This window comes from Sarcophilus harrisii, chromosome 2, assembly GCF_902635505.1.
Source record: "Sarcophilus harrisii chromosome 2, mSarHar1.11, whole genome shotgun sequence".
NCBI lineage: Eukaryota > Metazoa > Chordata > Mammalia > Dasyuromorphia > Dasyuridae > Sarcophilus > Sarcophilus harrisii.
In genome coordinates, this window is record NC_045427.1 from 573450436 (window position 1) to 573478431 (window position 27996).

At 33.3% G+C, this 27996-nt stretch overlaps 1 protein-coding gene across 1 annotated transcript; it reads left to right on the top strand.

The window, feature by feature from the left end:
- Positions 1 to 922: 922 nt before the first annotated feature.
- Positions 923 to 25733, top strand: PNLIPRP1 (pancreatic lipase related protein 1). The gene is made up of 13 exons (XM_031955921.1): positions 923 to 980; positions 1162 to 1210; positions 1668 to 1822; positions 4616 to 4741; positions 6802 to 6936; positions 7915 to 8023; positions 13645 to 13764; positions 13892 to 14011; positions 15410 to 15528; positions 17500 to 17629; positions 19083 to 19191; positions 23224 to 23388; positions 25611 to 25733. The coding sequence occupies exons 1-13, from the start codon at positions 978 to 980 to the stop codon at positions 25672 to 25674; spliced, it is 1404 nt and encodes a 467-aa protein (XP_031811781.1). The 5' UTR covers positions 923 to 977; the 3' UTR covers positions 25675 to 25733.
- The last annotated feature ends 2263 nt before the right edge of the window (positions 25734 to 27996 follow it).

Consider the following 27996-nt stretch of genomic DNA (forward strand, 5'->3'; position numbering starts at 1 on the left):
TTACCTCTCTTTCTATCTCCAGCACTTAATGAAGTACATGGAACATAGAAGGCACTTAATAAATGTTTATTGAATTGAATTTTGTCTTTTTTGTTACTCCAGGACTTAGTACAGTGCTCCGAACATATTAATAAATACTTATTGACTGACTAACTGGTTGAAAGAACTGGGAGGTGTTTAAGTTGGAGAAGAGAAGCCCTGGGGAGGAGAGGATTATATATGATATTTGTCTTCTAGTATTTGAGTAAAAGAATTGGATTAGTGCAGCACGTGCCCAGGAAACAAATCTAGAATCAATGAGTAGAAATGATACAGAGACTTAATGTAGAGGGACTACTATAGAATTAGAATTATCTAAGAACAGAATGGGGCTACTTTGAAATATCATAGGCTATATACAATCTCCCCTTGGATATTATCAAACCAAAGCTGACATGTCAAGTATGTTATAAAAGGAATTCACTTTCAGGTATAATTTGGGCATGCTGCCATTGAAGTTCCATTCAATTCCTGAAATGGGAAGATTCTCAGTTTTCCTGAGTTGCAAAGTACCATAGAGTGATCCATAAAAGCCACCTGAATTTTAGAATTCCCATAGCACACCTATTTAAATGTACTATTTCAGTGATAATTTTTCTTTCATATCACAGAAAGTACTAAACAATTAGGATTATTATCATGCTTAGACTGAAAGCAGGGTACATTTTATCAACAATACCTTTACTCAAAGTTCCATACTTTTCCCATATTAATAAAACACCCTTTGCTTTCCCACAGTTGAACTTCATGGAAAACTTTGGCCACTATTATTAACCTTGTCTTGTGTATTTGTAGAGATTAAAATGTGAAATACACACATTGTAGTCTATCTCCATGATGTTTTTTTTCCCATGAAATTGTGTCCAAATGATAAAATCCAGGTATAAAAGGACTTTGGCATTTGATCCTATTGGTACAAAGGCCCTGAATATTCTACCATGGTAAGTTGTTTTTTTTGTTTTTTGTTTTTTTTTACGTAGCTGTTGGGGAAAAAAATTCAAGAATCTTTGTCTTGTCATGTGCAGATTATTATTATTAAGATATTGAAATTGTTATGAATTCCTGTATTTTTATGATAAACTTTCTAATGAAACTCAATTGAATATTTCTTGATTGGTTTAGATGTTGGGGCTTTGGACTGTCACTCTTCTGCTCCTGGGCACAGTCTCAGGTAAGAAACAATAATTTAGACAATAATTTAAACCAAGCAAGTTTTGACCAGAATAGCCTCAGCTTCAATACCATATGTCTTACTGCCACCAGAGCAGAATTGTATTATGCTAGCTGACTCTATGCTGGATAGGGTAGACAGCACTGTAAGAAGTGATTTCAGGAAATGAACTTTTTTTTGTTTTTTTTAGTAATAGTAATTTTCTTTTACTATTTTTAATCACCCTGCCTTCTTCAATGCTTACTACTTCCATTTATATTTGACATGTCCATAATTAGATGATGTCTTGGGCTATGGTTTTGAAGACAAAAGAAAGGAAAGGAGAGTTTTTCATCATTTTGCCAGGAATTGACTCCAGCTTCTAGAGAGTCCAATCCCATCCAACAGTTACACAGACACACAAAAAAACTTTTCTCTTTAAATATTTAAGACTTAATTTTAAATTTACTTATTATAGGAAAGGAAATCTGCTATGATGAACTTGGATGCTTTCCGGATGATGAACCTTGGGGTGGAACCATAATAAGACCACTTAAAGTTTTACCCTGGAGCCCAGAAAAGATCAACACCCGCTTTCTGCTCTACACAAATGAAAATCCAAACTTCTTTCAAGTAAGATCTATGGTTATTTTAATTTTAAATGTGCTTCATCCAATAGAGTTAATAACTTAATTTGAATTTCCTGGAAGCTATCCTTTGGGCAAATAATGAAAAGATAAAACTGTAATAAAATAAGGACAAATTTCATATTATGATTATCATTCTTTTATGTCATCAAAGTGCTTCTTTGATGCTTCAGTGTGCTGTGGAGTAAATTGAGGTCCTCAAAGGGTATGTCAGTATAGTACAAGAGATCTGTGTCCTAGGCACTATGCTAAGTGCTGGGAATATAATGAAAGGCAAAACTCGATACAATCTAATAAACATTCGTTAAATGATATTAGTCCAGCACCATAGATTTTTCTGTCTTCACATTTGTCCAAGGACCAGTCACTCAATAAACAATTAATAAGCACCTACTCTATGCCAGGAACTGTTCAAACCATTGGAAATATAAAGTCAGAAACAGTCCCTCAAGAAACTTAGTAAAATGGGGAGACAATAAATAAAGAAGCTATGTATAAACAAAGAATATGTGTAATAATTTGAGATAATTATAGAGAGAATATATTAGCATTATGGGAAACTAGGAAAGACTTATTACAAAAGGCAGGATTCTAACTGAGACTTGAAGAAAATCATGAAAGCCAAGAAAGAGAGCTTTGGGGGTATGAAGAACATTCAGTGCAAATTCAAAGACTTTATGCTATAGAGTGTTTTATAGAAGGGATAACTAGTTCAGTAAAGGGGAATCAGTGGAAAGACTGCTGGGACCTGAAATCAGGAAACTCTAAGTTAAACTTTGATGCCTAAAGAATTTATAACCCCAGGTAATTCACTTAACTGAACAAGCCTGCCTCAGTTTCCCTCTTCTGTAAAAGGGAGATCATAATAGCATTTTCATTTATATTCATATACCACTGGACAATTGCTCTGTGGATACTGGTTGTTATTTTCATTTTGTTATCACTATTATTATAGAAATAGCAACGTCACTGGATTACAGAGAACATGGGAATAAGAAGAAGATTAGAAAGGATGAAAGTAGCTAATTTAAATAGGATTTTAAAAGACAAATAGAATTTTATATTTGATCCTAGAAGTATTAGGGAGTTACTGGAGTTTATTGTATAGTAGAGTAATATAGTCAGACCTTTGCTTTAGAGAAATCAATTTGATAGCTGAATGAAAGAAACACTGAAGTGAGGATTGATGTGACCCTGGAAGACTAACTGAAGACTATTGCAATAGACAGGTGTGAGGTGAGAAGGGCAGCACAGGGGAGTGGAAATGTCAGGGGACAGAGAGGGATATGTACAAAAGATGTTGCTAAAGTAGAATCAATAGGTCTTGGCAACAGATTGGATATGAGGGAGTGAGGGAGACTGAAGTACTGGAGAGGATACCTAAGTTGTGAGACTGGCTGACCAGAAAAATGGTGTTACCCTTGACAGTGATAGGAACAGAGTTAAAAACAAAGGGTTTTGGGGAGAATATGGTAAGTTTAGTTTTGAACATTCCAAATTTAAGATATCCATGGGACTTCCATTTTGAGATATCCAATAAATCATGAAAGATGAGATTAGGAGAAAAATAGGACAAAATGAATAGTCTGAGAACTATGTACATAGAAATTAAAAGTGGATACCCATAATTCTAGAACATATCTTCAGATTTGTGGGTCAGAAATCAGAGAATCCAGGTTCCAGAGTTCTGATAGCACCCACAAATTGTAGCCTAGAAGACAGGAAATGATGTCCTTTTTTTCCTATCTCTCCTTCAACATTGATAGCTGCTTGCTTCCCTAGATATATTCCCTTCTCTCACCAACTGTTTTCTTCCCTTCACTGAAATGACAAAGGGGTGCCATTGATCATAGCCTATGTAAATTTTTGCTGACACAATGAATTGACATTTCCCTAATCTAAAAGGGGGAGATCAGTTTCACATAAATACAATGTGGCCTGACAGAAAGAGTGAAGGACTGAGAAAGGCTTTATGGGGTATAGTCCCTTGATTTGACTACATGGAATATTAATGCCCACCATTACCACCTATATGACTTGCATAATTTATGTAATCTCTGATATTCCTCATCTGCAAAATGAAGGAGTTGAATCTGAAGTCCATTGTAGTCCTCACTATATGATCTTCTGATCTCTCTCCTGTCCTCTTGGTTACACTCTACTCCAGACCTCTGATGATATTCTTTTTCTGCTTCCAAATGCAGTATTATTGTATATTATAATTTTCTGTATTATGTCATCCCCCAGACAATAAACTCTTTGATAACAGGAACTCTATTTTATATAAATATTACATCTTCCTCCCATGTTCAGTTTAGTACAGTCTTTTTTACAATATAGTTAGATAGGTGGCACAGTGGATTAGAATGGCAGATCTAAAGTCTGGGAGACATGAATTCAAATCCAGCCTCAAACACTTAGTAGCTGTGAGAACCTGGGTGAACCACTAATTCCTGTCTACCTCAATTTTCTCAACCATAAAATGAGGCTAATAATATCTCTCAAGGTTTTTGTGAGGATCAAATGAGATAACATTTGTAAAAAATTTATCACAATGCCTAGCACACAGTAGGCATTTATTATTTATTTCATTTCCCATAAGTACTTATTTAATTGAACTGACTTTACTCATATTGAAGACTACCACTAAAAAATTGATGTTTCTTTCTATCTATAAAATAGTTCTTTCTTTCTTCTTAAAGGGAAATGAAGTAAATGATCACAAATTGTTTAAGACCAAAAATAATATCTGCTACTTTTTTTTTTTTTTAAATCACAGACACTGCAATCATCAGAACCATCCACCATTGAGGATTCAAATTTCAAAACAGACCGGAAGACTCGTTTCATTATCCATGGCTACATAGACAAAGGAGAAGAAAACTGGTTGTTAGACATGTGCAAGGTATAAGGCAGATCCTTTTCTGTATTCCCTTAACCTATATATTCAAGTCACTCTAGTTAGTTTCCAAAGAAATTCTACATCTATGTGTGTATGTGTGGTGTGTGTGTATACACACATATATCTGATTTGTATCAAATATATATATATATATATATATAATATAGTATATAATATTTGAAAATGAACTATATATATGTATATATGTGTGTGTGGAGAGAGAGAGAGAGAGAGAGAGAGAGAGAGAGAGAGAGAAGCTTTAAATAGACAGTTCTTTTAAATGACAGTCAAGTGACAATTCAAATTTACAAAAAAGATTGTTTTGGGGAGGAGGTTAGGAATTTTAGAATGTTAAGAATTTGTATTGCATATATAACCGAATGAATATTCAGAAATATTTACTATACAATTTATAATATTTGATTGTGTGTGTGTATGTGTGTGTGTGTGTATGTGTGTGTATTAGAGGTATGTTAAGAAATAAACAGTCAGGAAGACGGGTTCAAATAATGCCTCTGCTCCATATTGACTATGTAAACACAGGCAAATAGGAAATGATAACAAAAACATACTTTGGGAGGAGGGCATGTGATTATTCACTTGACAAGATTATGTAGTTCAAATTTTCTTTAAATAGTAAGTTTCTTCTTGCATTTAAAATTATTTACTTTATCCAAAATAAATTTGCTGATATGTTTTCAGGATCACATAAAACAAATAAAAAGTGGTTTTTTTTTTTTTTTTTGGCCATGCAAGTTTTTCCACCTCAAAATGTTATATTAATATGATTTGTTATTATGGTGATTATTTTCTCATTGTATTGATCTTCCTTCAGAAGCTTGAAATGCAAAGTAGAATAAGCTCTGTGTTTTCTGTGTCTATCATCAGTGAAAATCATTTTTATTCAAGGAAGTCATTTTCTTTATAAACAATTTTAATTTCTGTCTTATGAGTTCTACTTATGTTGAAGAATAATATAATCATTATTTTTCACCATTTGGGGCAGTTCTTGTTACAATAAGGGGGATATTTACACTGTCATTTGAATGAGAGGAAACCAAAAACTGTTGATTTTATGAGTGATGAGGGGCTAAAAGAAAGAGGATACAATCTAGTAAAATTCTATGGCATAAACCATCACATAAGCATAACAAACATGTTAATTGCAAGAGGAAGCAGCAAAAAGAGAAAGTATTCCTAAGATATAAATAACTTTTTTTTTGTAATGTAATGTAATGTCCTTGTAATGTAATGTAATGTCCTTTGTAATGTAATGTAATGTAAAGGCCCTTGATTCAGGACCTTTTTCTGCTTTCTAAACAGTCAGTTCAATAATGTTACCTTCCTCAAATCCATTAATAACTCTATCCATCCCTGAAATAGGTAGTGGAACCAGGAAAGTTACATGTGCATAAAATCAAAGATCTTAAATCTAAGGACATAGTTTTTTTCCAGTGATTCATCTTTTTGTACCTGCTCCCATCCCAGTGAAACAAGTGTGCTATTTATATGGTGTGATAGATGAGATTCTCCAGCTCCTTCACGTACATCAGTGCTTTTATTTCCCTGGTATGATAGAATAGCACATATGAGTATCATATATATTTGCAAAGAATGATGCTAAATTGATTTTTGGGGGGAAATATGCCCCATTTTAACCTTGGGAGGTTGGATGTCTTATGAAGTAGGACTACTGAGGACCCATCAATTCCTCGGATATCTCTGGAGAAGTATTTCTTGTGAAATAATGTATTCTGTGCTGGACCTATTCAATTCTACTAGATATAAGAACTTTCACAGAATATGTTTCCACATGAGATATTGCTACTTATTAATTACTATAACTACAATGATAAAAGCCTGTTCATTTAAAAATTTACAAAGGAAATGTCCTTCAAGCTGGGTGGAAGATTCCCATTCCCTGTATATAAGAGTTGCCCTGGGATGTTGTCTAACAACATTTAATGGCTCTTGTCTGGCTTTGGGTTTTCAGTAAGAAAACTGAATGACCTTTGCACTAATACTTCTTCATAAGGATTGTTCGTTTTATATCCCAACCCTAGAATATGTTTCAAGTGGAAGAGGTGAACTGCATCTGTGTAGACTGGAAAGGAGGCTCCCAGACTACTTATTCCCAGGCTGCAAACAACATCCGTGTTGTAGGGGCTGAAGTTGCTAAAATGATTAAAGTTCTTTCGGTAAGTAGAAAGGTATTCATTCAGTGTGCAGCATTCATTATTTTGTGTAAACCAGATCTTAGCTGTTGTGTCTCTACAACAGAATATAAGCTACTTGAGGGAAGAGATTGTTTTGCTTTTAGGTTTTATAATCCTACTTGATAGAGCCATGCCTTGCCCATAGGAGGTGTTTAATAAACACAGTATTATACTGAATATGTAGCTAGATGACTCAGCATGCTGAGCCTGCTGTCAAGAAGATCCAAGTTCAAATTTGGCATCAGATATACGTTGCATAACCCTGGGCCAGTCATTGAACCTATTAGCCTTAGTTTCCTCAGCTGCAAAATGAACTGGAGAAGGAAATTACAAATCACTCCAGTGTCTTTGTCAAGAAAACCCCCAAAGGGATTATGAAAAGTCAGATAAAATTGAAAACTGCTAAACAACAACTCTATTGTTGCCATTCCAAATAGACTTTGCCAAAGAATTCTAAAAAGGAATAAATCAAATAGAGATGAATAGTGTTGTGCCCTTTACTTAGTGGGGTTGAGAATTTCTTTTGTCCCTGCCATATCATGTCAGAATCACTTCAGTGACTTCTTTCTACCCCTAGGTTCTTATTTTTGTGATTTAATTGACCACAATCTCCTATGTCTATAGATACCAAATGTTCTCTTTCACAGCAAAAGGGCACACAAAGGCCCAAGATTCATTATGTTTTATTACAAAAATGAACGGGCTTCATCCAGAGAAATGAGACCATAAGGAGAAATCACTGGTTTTAACCAGTTCTGGCCATTGGCCAAACAGCCCCAGAGCAAGTCAAAGTCATAGTTTGTATCAGGGGGACCTTGCAGAAGTCCAAGGGCATACAGCCATGAAATCATAGCATCCCTGACAAATAGTTCCCATTGCCAAAGATGGGGAATATTTCTGTAATCAACATGGGCAGGAACCTGATGAGTTCATTTTTTTGAAAATGTGTTTTTCCACTAGACCAACTATCAGTATCCACCTTCTAAAGTCCACATCATTGGCCACAGTATAGGAGCTCATGCAGCTGGAGAGGCTGGGCGAAGGATACCTGGTCTGAGCAGAATTACAGGTAGGTGGGACTGGTGATATTGCCCTGGTTCATCATAAAGCACTGCAAAGGTCACTGGACAACTTAAATGCCACTTTATTTTTCAAAGAGAATTGTTTCTTTTACTTTTGACTAAGTAGATTATGTAAAGAATAAATATTTTAGGGAACCACAAATTTTAAAATGTTTGTTCCTTATAAATACGTGTGGCTTTCATAACTTCTTTATTTACCCTTTCTTCTTTACTCTGTCTCTTTTCTCATTTCAATATAAATTTTGTATTGTCTCCTGTGAGTCCATGAAAGTCTCAGATTTTCCATTATGCTGCTATATCTCTTTCCCCCACAATTTGTTATGCTTTCAGGAGCTGATTTTCATAAAAGAATAAGCAAAACAAACTTAAATTAATACCATTGTGATTGGAATGGATCAAGTCCCTAGTATTACAGGAGATATTTTAGAAAAGTGAGATAGTAGAGAGAGGGAGATAGAACAAAAATGGAAGATTAGCAGCAACTCAGCTGAACTCTCTCAACGTTTCCCTCCAAACAACTTTAAAATCACACCTCAAATCAAATTCTGGAGCAGCAGAGCCAAGAAAATGGTCAAAGTGAGACATTTTTCCAGCCTAAAAAAAAAAATCTTAGGAGGTCAGTAGAAAACTTTTTGGACACCAGCAGCATTGGGAATTCTAGGCTCAGAAATAGTAAGGGGATCAGTCAAGTGGTTAGAAAGAAATTGCAGGGGACCCTTTATTGGCACTGGCTACAGCAAGCACTTGTTGGAAATTCTATTATGCATACACATTTCTGGGGCAGAGCAGAGAGGAGTTCTGGGGATCAGTCAGAAGGGAGAAAGGGCCCTGGTCATAGTTCCAAGACAAAGAGAGTTCTAATGCTTGTTGCTACAGGCTACCAGGAGTCCCTCCTGTGTGGAGTGCAGATTAGGAGAGCAGTGCTCTCAGGATACCTCCACCTTGGAAGGACCAAAAACTTGCAGATCACAAGACCTAACTCTGAAAACAGCACCACGATAAAGTCAGTAGCTTGAAATAGTACCTGTCTACCTTTAACATAAAATTCAAAGTCAAAAAACAGACTATAAAAATTAGCAAACAACAACAAAATAATTTGATCATAAAAAGCTACTACAATGGCAGGGAAGAAAAAGGCACAAACTCATTAAAAATAATGTAACAATAATCAAAGCCTCAAAAAAATGCTAATTGGACATGAGCCCAACAAGAACTCTTGGAAGAGTTTTTTAAAAGAGAGAAGAGTAGGGGAGAAAAAAATTGAGAAAGGACATGAGAATAATGCAAGATAATTATGAAAAGAGAATTAACAGCTTAGTTAAAGAGAAAAAAAAATATGTAGAACATAATACCTTAAAAAAACCAAATTGTTCTAATGATAAAAGAGATACAAAAAATTCACTGAAGAAAATAACTACTTAAAAATTATAATTAGACAGGTCGAAGCTAATAATTCCACAAGACATCAAGCAACAATAAAATCAAATCAAAAGAATGAAAAAATAGAAGAAAATGTAAAACATCTCATTGGAAAAACAATTCATCTAGAAAATGAACTGAGAAGAGATAATTTTAAAATTATTGGGTTATCTGAAAGCCATGATAAAAAAGAGTCTATTTATCATATTTCAAGAAATTATCAAGAAAACTGCCTCAATATCTTAAGGTACAGAAAGCAAAACAGAGACTGAAAGAATCCACCAACAACTTCCTGAAAGAGATCCCAAAATGAAAACTCCTAGGAATATTACAGATAAATTCCAGAGCTTATGGTCAAAAAGAAAATACTTGAAGCAGCCAGAAAGAAACAATTTAGATATTGTGGAACTACAGTCGGAATTACATGATATTTAATAGTTTAAAATAGAGGACTTTCAATATGATATTCCTGAAGGTCAAGGAGCTAGGATGATAACCAAGAATAACCTATCCAGCAAAACTGAGTATAATCTTTCAAGAGAAAAAAATGTACAATTAATGAAGTGGAGAACCTTCAAGCAGTCCTGATGAAAATACCAGAACTGAATAGAAAATCTGATGTTCAACACAAGACTTAAGGGAAATATAAAAAGGTAAAGATGAAAGAACCCAATAATAAGGGTCTCAATTAAGTTAAATTGTTTGCATTCCTACATGGAAAGATGATACATTTAACTCAAGAATTCTATCATTATTAGAGCAATTCAAAGGAGTTTACAAAGATAGAGATCATGAATGTGAAATGATTTTGTAGAATAATCTCCCCCCCAAAATGAGGCCATGAGAAAGAGAGATACACTGAAAGAAAAGGAAAGGGAGAGATAGCATGGGGACATTTCCCCCACATAAAAAAGGTACACAAGGAAGATCTTTTATAAGAAAGGGGAAATGGAGAGGTGTGATGGCAGGCAATGCATGAATCTCAATCTCATTGGAATTGATCCAAAGAGGAAATAATAATGATATATACACACATATGTATATATAATTTATACACACGCATGCACACACTAAGTTGTGTATAAAACTATAACTTAGCCAATAGGGAAAAATAGGAGAGAAAAGGGGCGAAAGAAAGTGGGGGCATGGATAATAAAATTCAGGGCAGATTAAGGTAGGGTATAGAAGCAAAATAGACTTTTGAGGAAGGACAAAATTAAAAGAGAGGAACAGATGAAATATAACAAAATGGTGGGAAAAACATTAATCATAACTGTGAATATGAATGGGCTCACCATAAAAAGGAAGCAGCAGAATGGATTAGAAATCAGAACTCAAAATATGTTATTTACCAGAGAAACACTTGGAACAGAAAGATACACAGAATTAGAATAAAGAGCTAGAGGAGAATGTAAAGTGCTTCAGCTAAACTTAAAAAAAAAGCAGTGGGTACCAATCATGATCTCAGGCAAAGCATAAGCAAAAATAGACCTAATTAAAAGAGCTAATCAGAGAAAATACATTTTGCTAAAAAGTACACAGAGAACAAAGTAATATCAAAAAATTGCATAGAAAATTTCTTTGATAAAAGTTTTCATTTCTCAAATATATTCAGGCTATAGAACTGAGTCAAATTTATAAAAATGAGATCCTTTCCCAAATTGATAAATGGTCAAAAGAAATCTGAGACTTACAGTTTTCTGTAAAAGAAATTAGGACTATCTATAGTAATATGAAAAAATGTTCTAAATCATTATTAATTGAAGAAAATAAAATTAAAACAATTCTGAGATTCCACCTCACATATATTAGAATTAACAAATGCTAGAAGAGATGAGGAGAAAAATAGGCATGGAGTAGTGAACTAGTCCAACCATTTTTGAGAACAATTTGGAAATATAACCAAAGGGCTATAAAACTGTACCTACCCTTTGAGCCAACAATGCCTCTAGTAGATCTGTATCCCAAAAGATCAAAGGAAAATAAGTAGTGTATAAATGTACAAAAATATCTATAGGAGATCTTTTGTGATGGCAAAGAATTGGAAATTAAGAGGATTCTCATAAATTGGGATACGGCTAAATAAGTTGTGGTATATGATTATGATGAAGTATTAGTATGTTGTGAGAAATGACAAGGGGGAATGTTTCAGAAAAAAAGATCTATATGAACTAATGAAAAATGAAGTGAGAAGAACTAGGAGATTATTGTGCACAGTGATAGCAATATTAAAATCATGATCAATGTGAAAGATTTGGCTAAAATGATCCAAAACAAGGGCAAAGGGCTCATGATCAAAAATTATTATTCACTTCTAGAGAGAGAACCATTATAAATTAAAGTATAATGTTCTTGCTTTCCTATTTGGATTTTCTTCAGGAAATATGGCTAATATGGAAACTCATTTCGCATGATTTCACATGTATGATTAATATCATATTGCTTGCTTTCTCAGTGGGTGGGGGAGAGGGTAAGAAAGATGGAGAGAATTTGGAACTCAAAATTTGAAAAGAATATTTAAAGGAAATAATGTATTTTTTAATGAGATGGGGAGGGGAAGCACAGTGGGAGTGCTTCATCTCAGGACATAGAAATTTATCAAAGATTACTTCTCCCCATTTTCTCATCTGAGTAATTATTCTAAGCTAATCTTCTTCCAAGACCCAGAGTAGTATGAAGAATACCTTTGCAGTGACCAAAGAGTTGTCTTTGCCTGTGACAGTTTCATTTTTTCTCCTTTCCCTTCTCCTTAACTGAATTAGTCTTCTAAAGTTTATTTCAGGTTTCCTGTTCGGTGTCAAAATTGCTGGTAGCCTCTGAAGAAGGGTATAAAGCAAAGATATTTTGCTCCCTGATAGCACTGCTAACATGGTGAACACAAAAGCCAAGATATTGTGACCACAAAACAACACTAAATAAGAATCAAAAGACTTGGATTCAAATATTGACTTTGCTTTTTTACAGCGATCTGTTTGTGACAATAATAATAACTCTAACTTCTATGACACCTTAAGGTTTACAAAATTCAAAATAATTGTGTGAGGGAAGTAGTATTTGTTGTTATTACCTCTATTACATAAGTAAAGTACCTGAGCCTTGGTAAAATTAATTAGTTTTTGCCATATTCCAGGAGTCCAAACCTAGCTTTTCTGACTCCTAATCAACATGTTTCCTATAATAACACACAAATCTTTCCTTTCCTGTGCCTCAGTTTCTTCAGCTGTCAAATGAGGGAAACAGGTTAATAATCACCATATTTCTTTCTAATTTAGAAACTCTCATTCCATGAATTTCAGTCTAGGCTATGAAGGCTTGGTGAAATGTATTCCATGTACTTGGATGTGCATCTTGGAATGTAATCCATCCACTTTTAACTTCCTTTTTTGGATTTTCATTTTACCTTTGCATCCTCAATGCCTAGAATAGTGCCTTAAATATAATAGATGCTGAATAAATGCTTATTAAATTGGAGTTTACTATGAAATCTAAAATGAAAGAGAGGAAAAGCCAACTAATAAATTCCTATAAAGCAAGCATTTTAAGATGTAAAGCATTATCATATCAACTGTAGCTTAGAGAAACAACTTCATATTGCATCCTTTCCCCAGCCTGTTATAAAGGCACATTACATGATGCATCTTCATTGAATAAGAATTGCATCTTCATTAAAAGGGATCATTTGTAAACTCCTCAGCTACTTTGAGATAATTTTCAGATTGCAGCTCATTAAGGCTCTTGCTGAAAAGAAAAGGAATCTGAAAGACAAAAAATCATTCCTTTCTTCCTCCAAAAGAGATGATAATAACATAAAAGAGGAAAATATAAAATTTATTCTCATATTTTATTTTAGAAATTCACAATATTTATTCATCAGGTTAAATTTGATGAATAGACAAAATCTAGCAATGAAGCACAAAGTCAAATATAAATATATTTTATTTCCTTTCCTTTAGGGCCATTCATACCATTAAGCCCTCTCCCCCATCAAGTATGGTAATGTGATTATAGATATTTACCCTTTCTTATACCTGTCCCACTCACAAACCCATAAATTTATATATAGCTAAAATAAAACTCCTTGAAGGCAGAAATGTTTGTGTTAATGTTTGAATCTGACATAGTAGGCACTGTGTTTGTTTTATTGAGATGGATTGAATTAACTAGATGTATATATAAATATTTCTTTTAGGATTGGATCCTGCAGAGTCTTCTTTTGAAGGTGCCCCAGAAGAAGTTAGGCTGGATGCTAGTGATGCTCTGTTTGTTGATGTGATTCACACTGATTCAGCTCCTTTGATCCCTAATTTGGGTGAGGCTTCATTCACTGTGTTCCAATATTTTCCCTATAGTCAATTTTGGCACATTTTGTTACCAAAGTGATTGTTAACTCTAGAGCCATAAGTTTTGATTTTCTTGTCCTTCCCCAATTGCTTCAGGTTTTGGAACAACTGAACTAGTTGGTCATCTCGATTTCTTTCCAAATGGAGGAAAGGAAATGCCTGGATGTAAGAAGAACATCCTCTCACAGATTGTGGACATAGATGGCATCTGGGCCGGTAAGCCCATTTGGAAAATAATAATCACTGAAGAAAAATTATCCAATATCTTTGGCTGTGGGTAAAAAAAAAAACACTATGTGTTTTATTTTACCTACCAATACAGAACTTTGCATTAGGTTTTGTTGTTATTTGCATAAGAGAACATAGTTTCTTGTTTCTTTATACTGCCAAAGTTAAACTTATTTTTTTCATTATGGCTTAGAGTGGCAGAGAAAAAAATCATGAATATATTTACTTCTCTGTGTCTTGAAGTATTATTTGATAATTTTCTTAATTAAAAACATATACATAAAAATTGTGATCATAATTAAAATTTTATAGTTTTACAAAAAAAAAATCTAACCATTTAATTAGATTATAAGTATTTCAAAATTTTGCCAAGCTGCATCTAAATGACTTGTAAAATCTCATAATTATAATCAATATATAATCGACAATTACAAATATATCCTATAAAGAATAGGGACATAATTTCATTTACATAGAGAATTCCTGAGTGAGCAAACTTTCTCTACCAGATGCAGATCATCACATCTACTCTGCAATATATAATCATAGAAAATTGCCCTCTAGAGCAATGAGAGTTTCAATGGCTTGCCCAGGGTAACAAAATCAATATGTATCAAAGGTAAAACTTGATCCTAAATCTTCCTTGACTTTAAAGTCTTTTTCTCAAACCAGTATGCTAAACTACTATTCATAGCCTGAAAACAATCTCAAAAACAAAAACAAAAAAGCTATCTGTTCAAAGAACAATATAAATGTTCAGTAATAAGGAAATGATTAACTATATTGTTCATTCAGTAAAGAATGAAATTCTGTAATGCCATTATGACCAATATGTAGGTATGAAGGCAAAGAAATCTGGGAAGATCTTTATTAAATTATGGAAAAAGAAAGGCAGCATTATAAAAATGGCATAGGCACTACCAAGATTATATATGAGGAAACATGAATAAGAAGCAAGTTCTGAGACTCAAAGAAAATGACTGAGAAGTTGCTATGGTATTTTATGTACTGACATTTATTAAATTAAATATTAAGCAAGTTTAGTTGATTTTATTCATATTTGATGTTCTTTTTGGTGATACACTATTTTAAAATTTCAAAAAATAAAATTATTTGCAATTGTAAATATATTGTTAAAACAAATCCTTTGGGGTGATTACTTGAATTTCAGTCCTCTGTAGATTTTACTATAGTAAACACAAGGCATAAATTTTATCATGAAATCCAATTTATAATTTATGTCCAAGAATGATGACTATAAAATCTGGGGCTGATTCTAGAGTCCTCATTAGTTTTATCCTGGTTGGGATATTTTCCTTGAAGAATGTACAAATTTAATCTCTTTTATGTTAGTCTGTTAAGTATAACCAGAACTTTTGTTCCCAGGTACTCGGGACTTTGTGGCTTGTAATCACTTGAGGAGCTACAAATACTATGCTGATAGCATCCTGGAGCCTGATGGTTTCACTGCATTCCCCTGTGTTAACTATAAGGCTTTTACAACTGTAAGTTATTCTTCTGTCTAGGTCAATGGATGTCATGGAATCACACAATCACAAGTCCATGATTTATTAATTTTGACTCACTTCAAAATATAGGAATAGAGTATCTATTAAAGGCTTAGATGGGGAGACAGAAATACAAATATGGGATAGTAATAATGCAGGTATGAAAATGAGTGGTACAGCTGATAAGATTTCAGAGAAGAGGACAATTAATAGGGATCATAGTAACTAAAGAAAGCTTCAGGGAGGAGTTGGGACTTGAAAAATGGATTAGTTGAAAAATGAGTGGGATTTAGTTAAGAGGAAAGGAGAGGACAAAATATTCTAGGTGAGAGATCACATTAAAAAAAAAGTTTGATAATTGGAATGTTAAAGTCATTTGAAAAATAATGAGGAACTCAATTAATTGAAGTAAAGGAGCAAGATTGAGAAATAGGAGATAAGATTGAATAGATAAATAAAAACATGTATGCTCGGCAGAAAATTTTGTACCTCAACTTTTTTCCCCCTGAGGCAATTGGGGTTAAGTGACTTGCCTAAGGTCACACAGACAGGAAATATTAAGAGTCTGAGACCAGATTTGAACTTCAAGGCTGGTGCCCTGCACCACCTAGCTGTCCCTACCTTAACTTTCTTCTGATGAGGAGCCATCAAAAATTTTTGAGCTAGAGAGGAATACAATGAAAATAAAGATGATGTTTAATCCCAAAAATTGTAGGAATGAGAAAATGATAACAACCATATTGTAGGAAAATTCATAATGCATTACAACATGGGACCTCAAATCATCTCAATTGTTCATCTACACAACCATGATATTGCTCAACTCTTTATTTTGTTTTTAACTAATCTAATTTAATAGTATGCCAAGAAATGCTTTTGTAAGAGTAATACTGTTTTGAAGAGTCTAAACCAAATTGTCAGGCATATTAAGAGCATGCCTATATCTGCTATTAAGTTGGTTGAAGATGGTACATCAGTTGAACTCAGGAATTTCGAGTTGTAATGGGTTTAGTCAAAGAGATTTAGGGACAAAGTCCAGCATCAATGTAGAGAATCCATAGGAGCCGGGATCATGGTAGTGATACCAAGCAAGCAGTAAGGAGGAACAAAACAAACCTGATTATAAACAGAGAAAACCAAAGTGTCCATGTCAGTCAATAGTACTATTGGGTCTGGATCAAAGATTGAGTAAACATTCTTACTTCTTAATTCAATTCAACAAACAAATTCAATTAACTAAGGATCTTCTAAAACTACTACAGATATAAAGACAAAAATGAAACAGTTCCTGGTTTCAAGAACCTAACATTGTATTTACCATAATTCCTTGGAAGGGATACTTAAAGAAAGAAACCTCTAGACCAAGTTCTTCATTTTCAAAAGTGAGGAAATCGATTTAGAGTGGGGACATGTGGTTATTCTAAGGCTGCACGGTTAGTAAAAAGATTCAGAATTAGAATTAAATCTCACGAGTGATCTCCATTACATTATGTGATTTCTTAAATATGGAACTTTATTATTCTTTTCTTGTACCAAAAATAATGACATAGGATTATGGTTACATAGTCCTGTGATTGTAAAATGCATATAAGGAATTAGTCTGATTCTACATACCTATTTTTAGTTCAAAGAAATAGGTGATTTTAATGTTTTAATGCATCAAATTTTTATGTCAGGTTTTATTTTTTAAAATAATTTTCCTCATCAAAATGGGATGTTTGGAAGTTATGGATGTCCAACTACAAAGAGACAAACTCTTCTGACAAACGAACCCATTTTTTCTCTTTAGCATTTGCAAAGAAATAGATGATTGTAATGTTTTAATAGGTCAAATTTTCATGTCAGGTTTTATTTAAAAAAATAATTTTCCTCATCAAAATAGGATGTTTGGAAGTTATAGATGTTCAACCACAAAAGTGAACCACAAAGAAAGAAACTCTTCTGATAAACCATTTTTTTTCTCTTTAGCAAAAGTGCTTCCCCTGTCCAGAAAAAGGTTGCCCCCAGATGGGTCATTATGCTGATAAATATGCTGGGAAAACAAGTCAAGGGGAACAAAAATTCTTTTTGAACACTGGAGATGCAAGTGACTTTGCTAGTAAGTTGATATTTGGCTTCTCCCAATCTTTAAAACCTATATAAAGTCTAATATCAATAGTTCACCTATCACTTGAGATGTCACAGCTGCTCTTGAGCATTTGAGTGACTGAAAATTTTCCAAAAATCAGTTTGATATCCCTCCAATAATATATCTGTTATAACCTGGATAAAAAAGAGCCAGTCCATTAAGGTCATTGAATGATGTGACTAATTGATATCTATAACTGAGTAATTCCAGAAATATTGTCTTTTTTTAGTTCATTTAATTTGTATTAAACAACAGATAATAGTGATGGAAGCTTGTCTGTCTTTGAGATTATGTCAACAATAGCTATGCAAATTCAAGTATCTTGCATAGGCTGATCCAGCTTTCCACAACTTCTTATTTTATCACTTTTCTTATTTCAGAGATAGCATGACCTATTCAGTAAGAAACTGGATCTGGAATCAGGAAGATTTGAGTTCAAATCCTAAATTGGAACACTAACTGGCTATGTAATCCTGAACAAGTCACCTAATTTTTTTTGTGACTCATGCAGCTTTCTAGATCTTGCCTTCTAAACAATAAGCAAATTGCCATTGGTGGAAGGAATTCTTATACTGGGAGTTCTCTACATTGCAGAAACCATAGAACCTTCCATTATTTGAGTTATTTCAGGCTACCCATTCATTCATTCAAAAAATTGTTTATATAATGTTATATTAAAGAGCCTATATAAGGTGCAGGAGGGTGAGATAAGATGTATTCTAATACACAGATGTTGAGACACGGGATTTCTCACAAAAAGGCTTATTTAATTTATAAATAACTTCATCCGTTTATTATTTCTTACTCATAACAAAGAAATTTGTTAAGGTTCCAAATATATTTCCTATAGTCTGATCAATATTTTCTTTTATGAAGGTAGGAGAATAACTTCTAAAAATAAAACCAAGGTAACTACATGCACTTACATGAAGCAGGTTTAAAGAGAGGGACAAGAATACATATTCAGTCTGAATTACAATGACTGGCTCAATCCAACAATGAAGTTTCTATAATTCATTGCACTGTACAATTGAGACCTCCATGTAATAGATTTATTTTTAAAAGGAAACTGGTTATTCAGTTTTTCCATAGGTTTATGCACTGATACATGAAAGACTTGACCATTTTACATTAAATGTACATATCTAAAGTTATTTCAAGATAGGAAAACTGATTTCTTTTTCTTGTTAAATTTTCTTCTTTTTAAATAATTTCTTAGAAGTCAATACATTTGTTTTATTCAATAGTCTCACAGAATAAACTATGAAGTATTTCTTATTGTCTTCTTATGCATTTTGATCTGAGTATATACCGATAGAGATCTACAGTTCTACATAAATATACATATATGTTATGGAAACAAAGCTTTGGTCTATTTAGCTTCCATGTCTATCTATTAAGATATCTTCCTGTTTCTCTTGAGGATGGAGATACAAGGTGACTATCACTCTGTCTGGAAGAACAGTGACTGGTGGAGTAAAAGTTGCTTTGTATGGAGACAAAGGAAACACCAGACAATACAGCATCTTTAAGTAAGTTTCATATATTGTGATACATTTTATTATTCAATATATAATAATACAAATGCTCTTGAATATTCAGGAATAAGGTAATAGTCTTGCAATGCTTAATGCTAGGCAGAAAATATTTGGAATATCTGGTATTCAGTTCTGGCATCATATCATGGGTATAATGATTAGATAGAGAGTATACACAAGTAGAACAGGATAGTTAAAAGGCCAAAGAAAGGTTCAGAGTGAGAAAGGTAAGAAAGATACAGTTATCTCCAAGCATTTGAAAGGTTATGACTTGGAAGAGAAATTATACTTATCCTGCTTTGTTGATGGTGAGAATTAGAAACAATGGATAGAATCAATCAAACAAGTTTTTTAAAGCACTATGTTCTAACCTAATTACTTATTAGTTGCAAGTACATAGATTAAAACAATTCTTACTCACAATGCAAGTCTCCCATTGCATCCAGGACTATCCTGATTATATATACATATACATATATATATATATATATATATATATATATATATATATATATATATATATATATATATATATATATATATATACATAGGAAGTGAAAGTGAGGCAGGTTACTTTGCACAGCCCTCCCTCACTTAAGTCCAATTTCCTTACTTGTCATGGCATCCCTTCCTTGATATCATGTTTTCTTCAAGAATGAAGGACACAATTGGAAAAATATCAAATGCTCATGGGTGTGCTGAACTAATATAATAAAAATGACAATTCTGCCTAAATTAATCTTCTTATTTAGGGTGCCATACCAATCAAACTCCCAAGAAATTATTTTACAGAGCTAGAAAAAATAATAACAAAGTTCATCTGGAAGAACAAAAGATCAAGAATTTCAAGGCAATTGATGAAAAAATGCAAATGAAGGTAGTCTAGCTGTATCAAATTTAAAACCATATTATAAAGCAGCAGTCATCAAAACTATTTATTACTAGCTAAGAAATAGAGCAGTTGATCAGTGGAATAGGTTAGGTTCATAGAACACAATAGTTAATGACTATAGTAATCTAATGTTTGATAAACCCAAAGACCCCAGCTTCAAAGACAAGAACTCACTATTTAACAAAAATTTTTGGGAAAATTAGAAATTAGTATGGCAGAAACTGGGCATTGATCCATATCTAACACCTTATACTAAGAGAAGGTAGAAATAGGTTCATGATTTAGACATAGTAATACTATAAGTAAGTTAGAGGAACAAAGGATAGTCTACTTTCCAAAAATGTTGAGAAGGAAGGCCAAAGAAGTACTAGAGTACATTATGGAATATAAAATGAATAATTTTAATTATATTAACTTAAAAAGATTTTATACAAACAAAACCAGCGCAGACAAAATTAGAAGGAAAGCAGAATATGGTGTGGGATGGGGAGGTTGGAATCTTTATATCCAAGGGTTCTGATAAAGATCTCCTTTCTGAAATATGTAGATAATTGACTCAAATTTATAAGAATACAAGCCATTCTCCAATTGATAAATGATCAAAGGATATGAAGAGATAATTTTCAGATGAAGAAATTAAAACTATTTCTAGTCATATGAAAAAATGCTTTAAATCAGTATTGATCAGAGAAATGCAAATTAAGACAACTGTGAGGTAACTTCTCACAGTTGGCTTCTGCAAAGCCAAACTTCTCAGACTGGCTAAGATGACAGGAAAAAAATCATAATAAATGTTGGAGGGGATGTGGGAAAACTGGGACACTAATGCATTGTTGTTGGAGTTGTGAACTGATCCAACCATTCTGGAGAGCGATTTGGAACTATGCCCAAAGGGCTATAAAACTGTGTATACCCTGTGATCCAGCAGTGTCTCTACTGGGCTTATATCCCAAAGAGATCTTGAAAAAGGGAAAAGTGCCCACATGAACAAACATGTTTCTAGCAGCCCTTTTTGTAGTGGCAAGAAACTGGAAACTAAATGGATGCTCATCAGTTGGGGAATGGCTGAATAAATTATATCATATGAATCTATAAAAAGGATTATTTCAGAAAGACTTACATGAACTGATGCTTAGTTAAGTGAGTAGAACCAGGAGAACAATTTACACAACAAGATTATATGATGATCAATTCTGACAGATATGGCTCTTTTCAACAAGGAGATGATTCAAGCCAGTTCCAATAGTTTTGTGGAAAGAGACATCTGCATCCAGAGAGAATACTGTGAGAACTCAGTGTGGATCACAACATAGCATTTTCACCTTTTTGTTATTTGCTTGCATTTTGTTTTCTTTCTCATTTTTTTCCTTTTTTAATCTGTTTTTTCTTGTGCAGCATGATGATTGTGGGAGTAGGTATAGAAGAATTGCATATGTTTAACCTATATTGGATTAGGGGAGGAGGTGGGAGGAAGAGAGGGGAAAATTTTGGTTTTGCAAAGGTGAATGTTGAAAATTATGCTTATGTTTTGAAAATAATAAAAAAAACTTAAGTAAAAAGAAAAAGTAGAAGGACAAACAACAATTCACAGTACAATGAAAGAAATTTAGAATTTCTACCTGGAAAAATTATCTAACAACCAAGAACTTGCATTTAATGAGTGCCTATTCTAGGCTTGGCACTGTGAGAAGTGCCAACAGATGGGAAGATGCTTGGAATGTGGAGGAAGTATCAGGTATGGTTTGGATTAATTGGGTTAATCAATTGAAACTTCAAGGAAAGACTGGCTGATCATGTCAGGTGTATTGTGGAGGAATTGAATCACTTAGGTAGATGAGCAGTCAGGTCTAAAATTTTGTGTCCATCTACTATAAGATTTGTATCACAAATGAAAGATAACTAGGTGACTAGAATAATGAAGCTAGATGTTAGAAAAAGCATTGAACTTTAAATTACAAAATCTAGTCTTGAGGTCCTGTTCTGACATTTATTATATAACCTTAAACATGCCACTTACACTCTTTGAGACTCAGTTTCCTTTTTTTATTAAGTCTCTAATCACCAAGTTATTGTAAGGAAGATCCTTCCCAAAACATATAGTTTTATAGACATTTAGACTATTAATAAATAGATTTTAAAATTCCTCCACAAAATGAATGAAATATTAAAATTAACTGTGGATATATGCCGGGTTTTTTGGTCTTGTTTCCAATGCTACTGTTTAGTTTTATTATGTTTTAGTAAAACAGATTTTCTTTTCTAATGAGGGGGCCAGTTTACCAACTCTGTAGTTATTCTTCTTGTAAAAAGGACAATAAGAAAGTCATTATTTATGAATCTTTAATGTGAATTTGAAATAATAAATGAAAGTCAAAGTGATATTGGGGTAATTATATTGAAGACAGATATTCAGGAGACTGGGGTTCCGATCTCATCTCTTGTGCTTAATAAATGTCTGACTTTGTATAATTCTATGAACTTCAGTTTCTTCATCTATAAAATTTAGTTTTACATTTATTTTACAACAACAATGCTTGTTCTGAAGAAACTGTTATATGAGTCTTAAAGCAAAATAGAAATTTGAATTTTTGTAACTCACATTTCAAAATTTTGACTTAGAAGCCACTAGGTGCCACAATGAATAGATTTCCTGGATCTGGAGGCAAAAAGACCTGAACTCAAATCCAATCTTAGATATTTGCTAGCTGTATGACCAACCTTGACAAAATCATTAAGCCTCAATTTACACATCTGTACAATGGAGATAATGATGCCACTTACATCCCAGAGTTGTTTTGGGGGGTTAGGGAGACAAAGGAGATCAATATTTGTAAGATGCTTAGCACAGTGCCTGGTACATAGTAGGTACTATATAAATGCAAGCAATTATTATTATTATTATTACATCTCACCAGACTTCTTCGGATTAGACATAGTTTGGATTTTAAGAAATCAAGTGTCTTTTTACATCTTAACATCATCAAAATACAACTAGCTTTCCATTTTCTATATTTACTTGGTAATTCAGTTGAAAAATGAACTGATAGCCCTAAGTAATAAAGAATATAATTTCACTCTAAGGTCTTTAGAGTATTAGTCTATAACTGTGAATATCTCTTTTCTTATTTTTCCAGGGGAGTACTCAAACCACAGACTACTCATTCTAATGAGATTGATGTAGAGATCAATGTTGGAAAACTGGAGAAAGTTAAATTTCTGTGGAATAATAATGTGGTCAATCCAACCTTTCCCAAAGTGGGAGCCTCAAAGATCATCGTGCAAACAGTTGATGGCAAAGAGTATGTATGATTATTAATATGAACTTAAGAATACTTGGAAAGATAAACATTTACAATGAAAATTTGCTCACAGAAAATCTATAATGATTAAGGCAAAAAGATTTTTGAAAATACTTGTCCTTATTATACCCTGTCTCCAAGCAAAAAATGACTGATAGATACCTTAAAATGTATCAGTCAAGCACTTAATAGGTACCCACTCTTGTTAGAGCAATAATGTGTTATGTTCTCTGGAGAATTATTATTCTTGACCTCTAGCTAGGAAGATGAGGCTTATATCCATGATAAAGTCCTTGAAGACAAAGCTATTCACTATGTACTGTAAAATAGAGAAAAGGGAAATTTATTAAAATATAATAAATGTAAAACTATTAAAGAGGAATTATTGATACAGAAGTGAAAGGTAGAAGGAAGCAGTGGAAAGAAAATAATAAATCAGACAAAATAATAAATAGAATCAGGAAGACATAGATTCAATCCTTGTTGTTGTCCATCCGTTTCAATTGTGCCTGACTCTTCATGACTCCATTTAGGGTTTTCTTGGCAAAGATGCTGGAATGGTTTGCCATTTCCTTCTCCAGCTCATTTTATAGATGAAGAAACTGAGGCAAACAGAGTTAAATTATTTGACCAGGGTCATATAGCTAGTAAGAGTGGATTTGGACTTGCAAAGATGTGTCCTCCTGACTCCAAGTCTGTGTTTTATGCATTATGGGGCCACTTTTGGTCCTAATTCAAATCCTACTGTTGCTAATTAGTTGTATAAGAATCACCAAGTCATTTAACCTTTCCAACCTTCAGTTTTCTTATTTCTAAACTATGGATGGTATTAATTACCTAATGAGATTGTTGTGAGCCTTAAACAAGATAATGTATTTAAAATCATTTTGCAAATGTTGAAATGTTATTAATATAGCCAATATTCATAATTTTAAATTTCTAAATTTTGAATTTAAATTAAAAATTAAATTAAATTTAAAAAATTAAATGTCTAAAGCACTTTGTATTTGAGCCCCAAAGCAACCTGTGATGTCATTGTTTTCATTTTAGAAATTTTAGAATTTTTAGAAATGAGAAAACTGAGGTTATAAGAGTTTAAGCAATTCACCCAGAATTGAAAAGCTAAAATGCATGGATAAATAGATCCTTCTGCTTCCAAAGTTAGCAAAAAGCCTTGCCATGCCAGATGACCTCAATGCAAAATCTAAAGAAAAGGTAGCAGACGCTGTGAAGACTGAATTTTGGGATTTCTTTATCATCATAAAGCAAAAGGAAGAGAGGAGTCACCAAAAGAGACAGAGAAATAGCTAGAAAGGAAAGAGGATCTAATTAAGAGATCACAATTAGTATATCCTAATTGGGATACCTTAATGGTGGAGGCAAAGAGGAAGAGAAGCTTTTAAGAGCCAGGAGGTGGGCCAATAATGGGAAAAATATGGAGAGGTTAAAAAAAATAAAAACTGAGAAAAAAATTGTTGGATTTGGTCATCAGAAGACTATTAGTGTCCTTTGAGAGGATTAAGAACCAATTTTCTCAGAGTTAAGGAGAATGTAAATTGTAAAAAAGTATATGAAAAAATTGTGCATCAAAAAGTTGGAAAGTGGAATGAAAGAGAAAGCTTACAAGGGAGTTAGAAGAAACAAGAACAGGAACAAGAGAAGATTTATATATAATATCATTGGGTAAAATAAGCCACTTTCATTTGCTGAGACTTACCATATGGTCAACATTGCTCTAGGTACTGCAGAGCAGGATTTCTTAAACTTTTTTCACTTTTCATTTTTCCATGGAGAAGTTTTTTACATGACCCTGAATATATAGATATATAAAATAGGTATGCAAATAAAATACTTACTAATAGCAAATCAAATTTCACTATCCCACATTCAGTTATAAGAGCCTATATGGAGTCAGGAACCAGAGTTTGAAAAAACTGGGCTTTAGAGAATAGAAAAGAAGCATAAATTATGTTCCTCAAGCAGCTTTTTATTTTTGCGGTAGAAGAAGATCCCTATCCCTGAAACTAAGTACATTGCAAGGCCATTATTAACTGAAATGCTTTGAAATCAAAAAAGTCATTTCCAAAACATTCTTTTTGTCTCCTCCATTAATACAATAGACAATAGAACAGCATAAAAATTGTATTTAACCCTAACAAATCTGACAAAGTACTGTTAAAGTAGACATGTGTACACTCAAACATTCATGTTTTTCTTCACAGGTATAATTTCTGTAGTATGGAGACTGTGAAAGAAGATGTTTATCTCACTCTTACTCCCTGTTAAATGTGACCAAATGTTGTCACTACATTTACCTTAATAAAATTTTATTTTGCATCAATCTATTTCCTGGATATGTCACTGCTGTCAAAGCCTTTCGATGGGGAAACTTAAGACCTTGAAATATGATAAACTAAGGCAATAGGGAAATCAACACCTGAATATTTTCAGATTTTATGAAATTGTGTAATTCAAGGATCAGTTTAATTAAGTTCAGAAAAGCTGGCTGAGGCTTCTTTAAACTATAACTAAGCATGAAATCTGTCTACTAAGGCATATAAGAGTTTTGAGTTGCATTGATTGAGAAGTCTCACAGGATTGAAATTATGTCTTTTTGAAGAATATGTATATTCAGGTAAACATCTGTTTAATAACTACCTTTCTGGGGTGGAAATGTATATATAATTTTATTTAAAATTTAATCTACATTATTATTATTATTATTATTTCATCACTGTATTTTCTAGATCAGGCTTCTTAAATTTTTTTTTCTACTCGCAAACCCTTTTTTCCAGGAGAAATTTTTACATGACCCTGGATATAGAAGTATTTAAAATGTACTTATATAGAAACCAAACATTTACTGATAGTAAATCATAAATAAATTTATTTAAAACAATTTTTGCTTACATATAATTTTACCATTTATTAAAGACAAAACTTGCATATTAATGAGATGGATATGCTTGTTTATTTTTACATAAAGAATTAAAAGTTTGGTTTTTTTTTTTTCTGAGTCAATTGGGGTTAAGTGACGTGCCCAGGGTCACACAGCTAGGAAGTGTGACCTAAGAAGCTGAGGCCAAATTTGAATTCAGGTTTTCCTGACTGCAGGGCTGGTGCTTTATCCACTGCACCACCTAGGTGCCCCAAGAATTATATCTTATGTGGTCCCTGCTATCATGGAGCTTACTGACTGATAATGGAATGACTGATGCAAACCCAAATCACTAGAAAATACCATTGAACATGTTAAGTGTTTAATAAAGACACTGATTTTTATTATCACCAAAAAAAAAAAAACCCAACAAAACAAACAAACAAACAAAAATAATTAAATCTTGGCAGAATAGTTGACATCTTTTACTGTAGTTAAAGTTTTTGAGATCTCCATATTCAGATACATGATCCCTTAGTGGGATCAACAATTCACAGTTTAAAGAAGCTTTGGTCTAGGCAATCAAAATAATAAATCAAACCTTGATTTGTAGCATTAACTTATTGAATACTCATACTTAAAATTTAATAATTAACTCATAAGCTGGTTCAAGCATCCCTGTTATAAGTATAGTAAGGTTTCTTATCAGTGATCTCTTAAATTCAAATATTAATTTGTAGTGTTCTGGTTGGTTTTCTGGAGGTCTCTGGACCAGCCTTCATTTCAGCTGAGTAATCACCACAAGAATAACCAGGGATGAAGTCCAAATTCTTTATTATCTCCTTCACAGTGTAGTTTCCTTGCCTGGCGCTCGGGTCAGCTTTCTGGATGTCCTCTGGAATGTGTCTTAGTTTCTATGGGGGAGACCGGAGGACCACCATGACAGTCTCTGTCTTGAAGTCTGTCTCAGTCCAAGGTTTTGTGCTCCAGCCTCCAGCCCTCTATCTTCTCCCAGTCTGTCTCCAAGAATTCTCCAAGTCTAATCCTGGCCCTTCTGAGTCTGTCTCTGGCTGAGTTTGTCCCAGTTTATATGCAGTATATTGAGTATAGGCTAATCATTATATTACTAGGGAACCATTATTTGTTGTAAGATTAATTCAATCATACTGAACTAGAGAATTATTAATCCCCATGCTAAGCTAGATAACATTTGTCTCATCAGTTCCACTGACTTAACACCTTGTAAGAATACTTGTTTCAAGTACAGAGTTCTGGCCCATAATACTAATTTCCCAAAGCACTTTAATATCATTATTTTTTCAAATGTGGAAAGATCTTTAAAGATGATCTAGTCCAACCCTACCATTTTACAAATGGAAGAACTGAGACCCAGGAAGGTCAATTAGCTTCCAAGACCACTCACATTAATTTGCTCATAGCAGAGCTGGAACAAAAATGAGTTCTGTTGACTTTCAAGCCAATGCTCTTTTCCTCCTCCTCCTCCTCCTCCTCCTCCTCCTCCTCCTCCTTTTCTTCTTCCTCTTCCTCCTCCTCCTCCTCCTCTTCTTCTTCCTCTTCCTCCTCCTTTTCCTCCTTCCCTTCTCCTATTCCTCCTCCTCCTCCTCCTCTTCATTATTATTATCATCAATTTTAATATTTCAATGGCTCCATGATCTCATCAGTATATGTACTCTTTCCACTGGTACAAATTCCAACTTTTTCACGTCCTC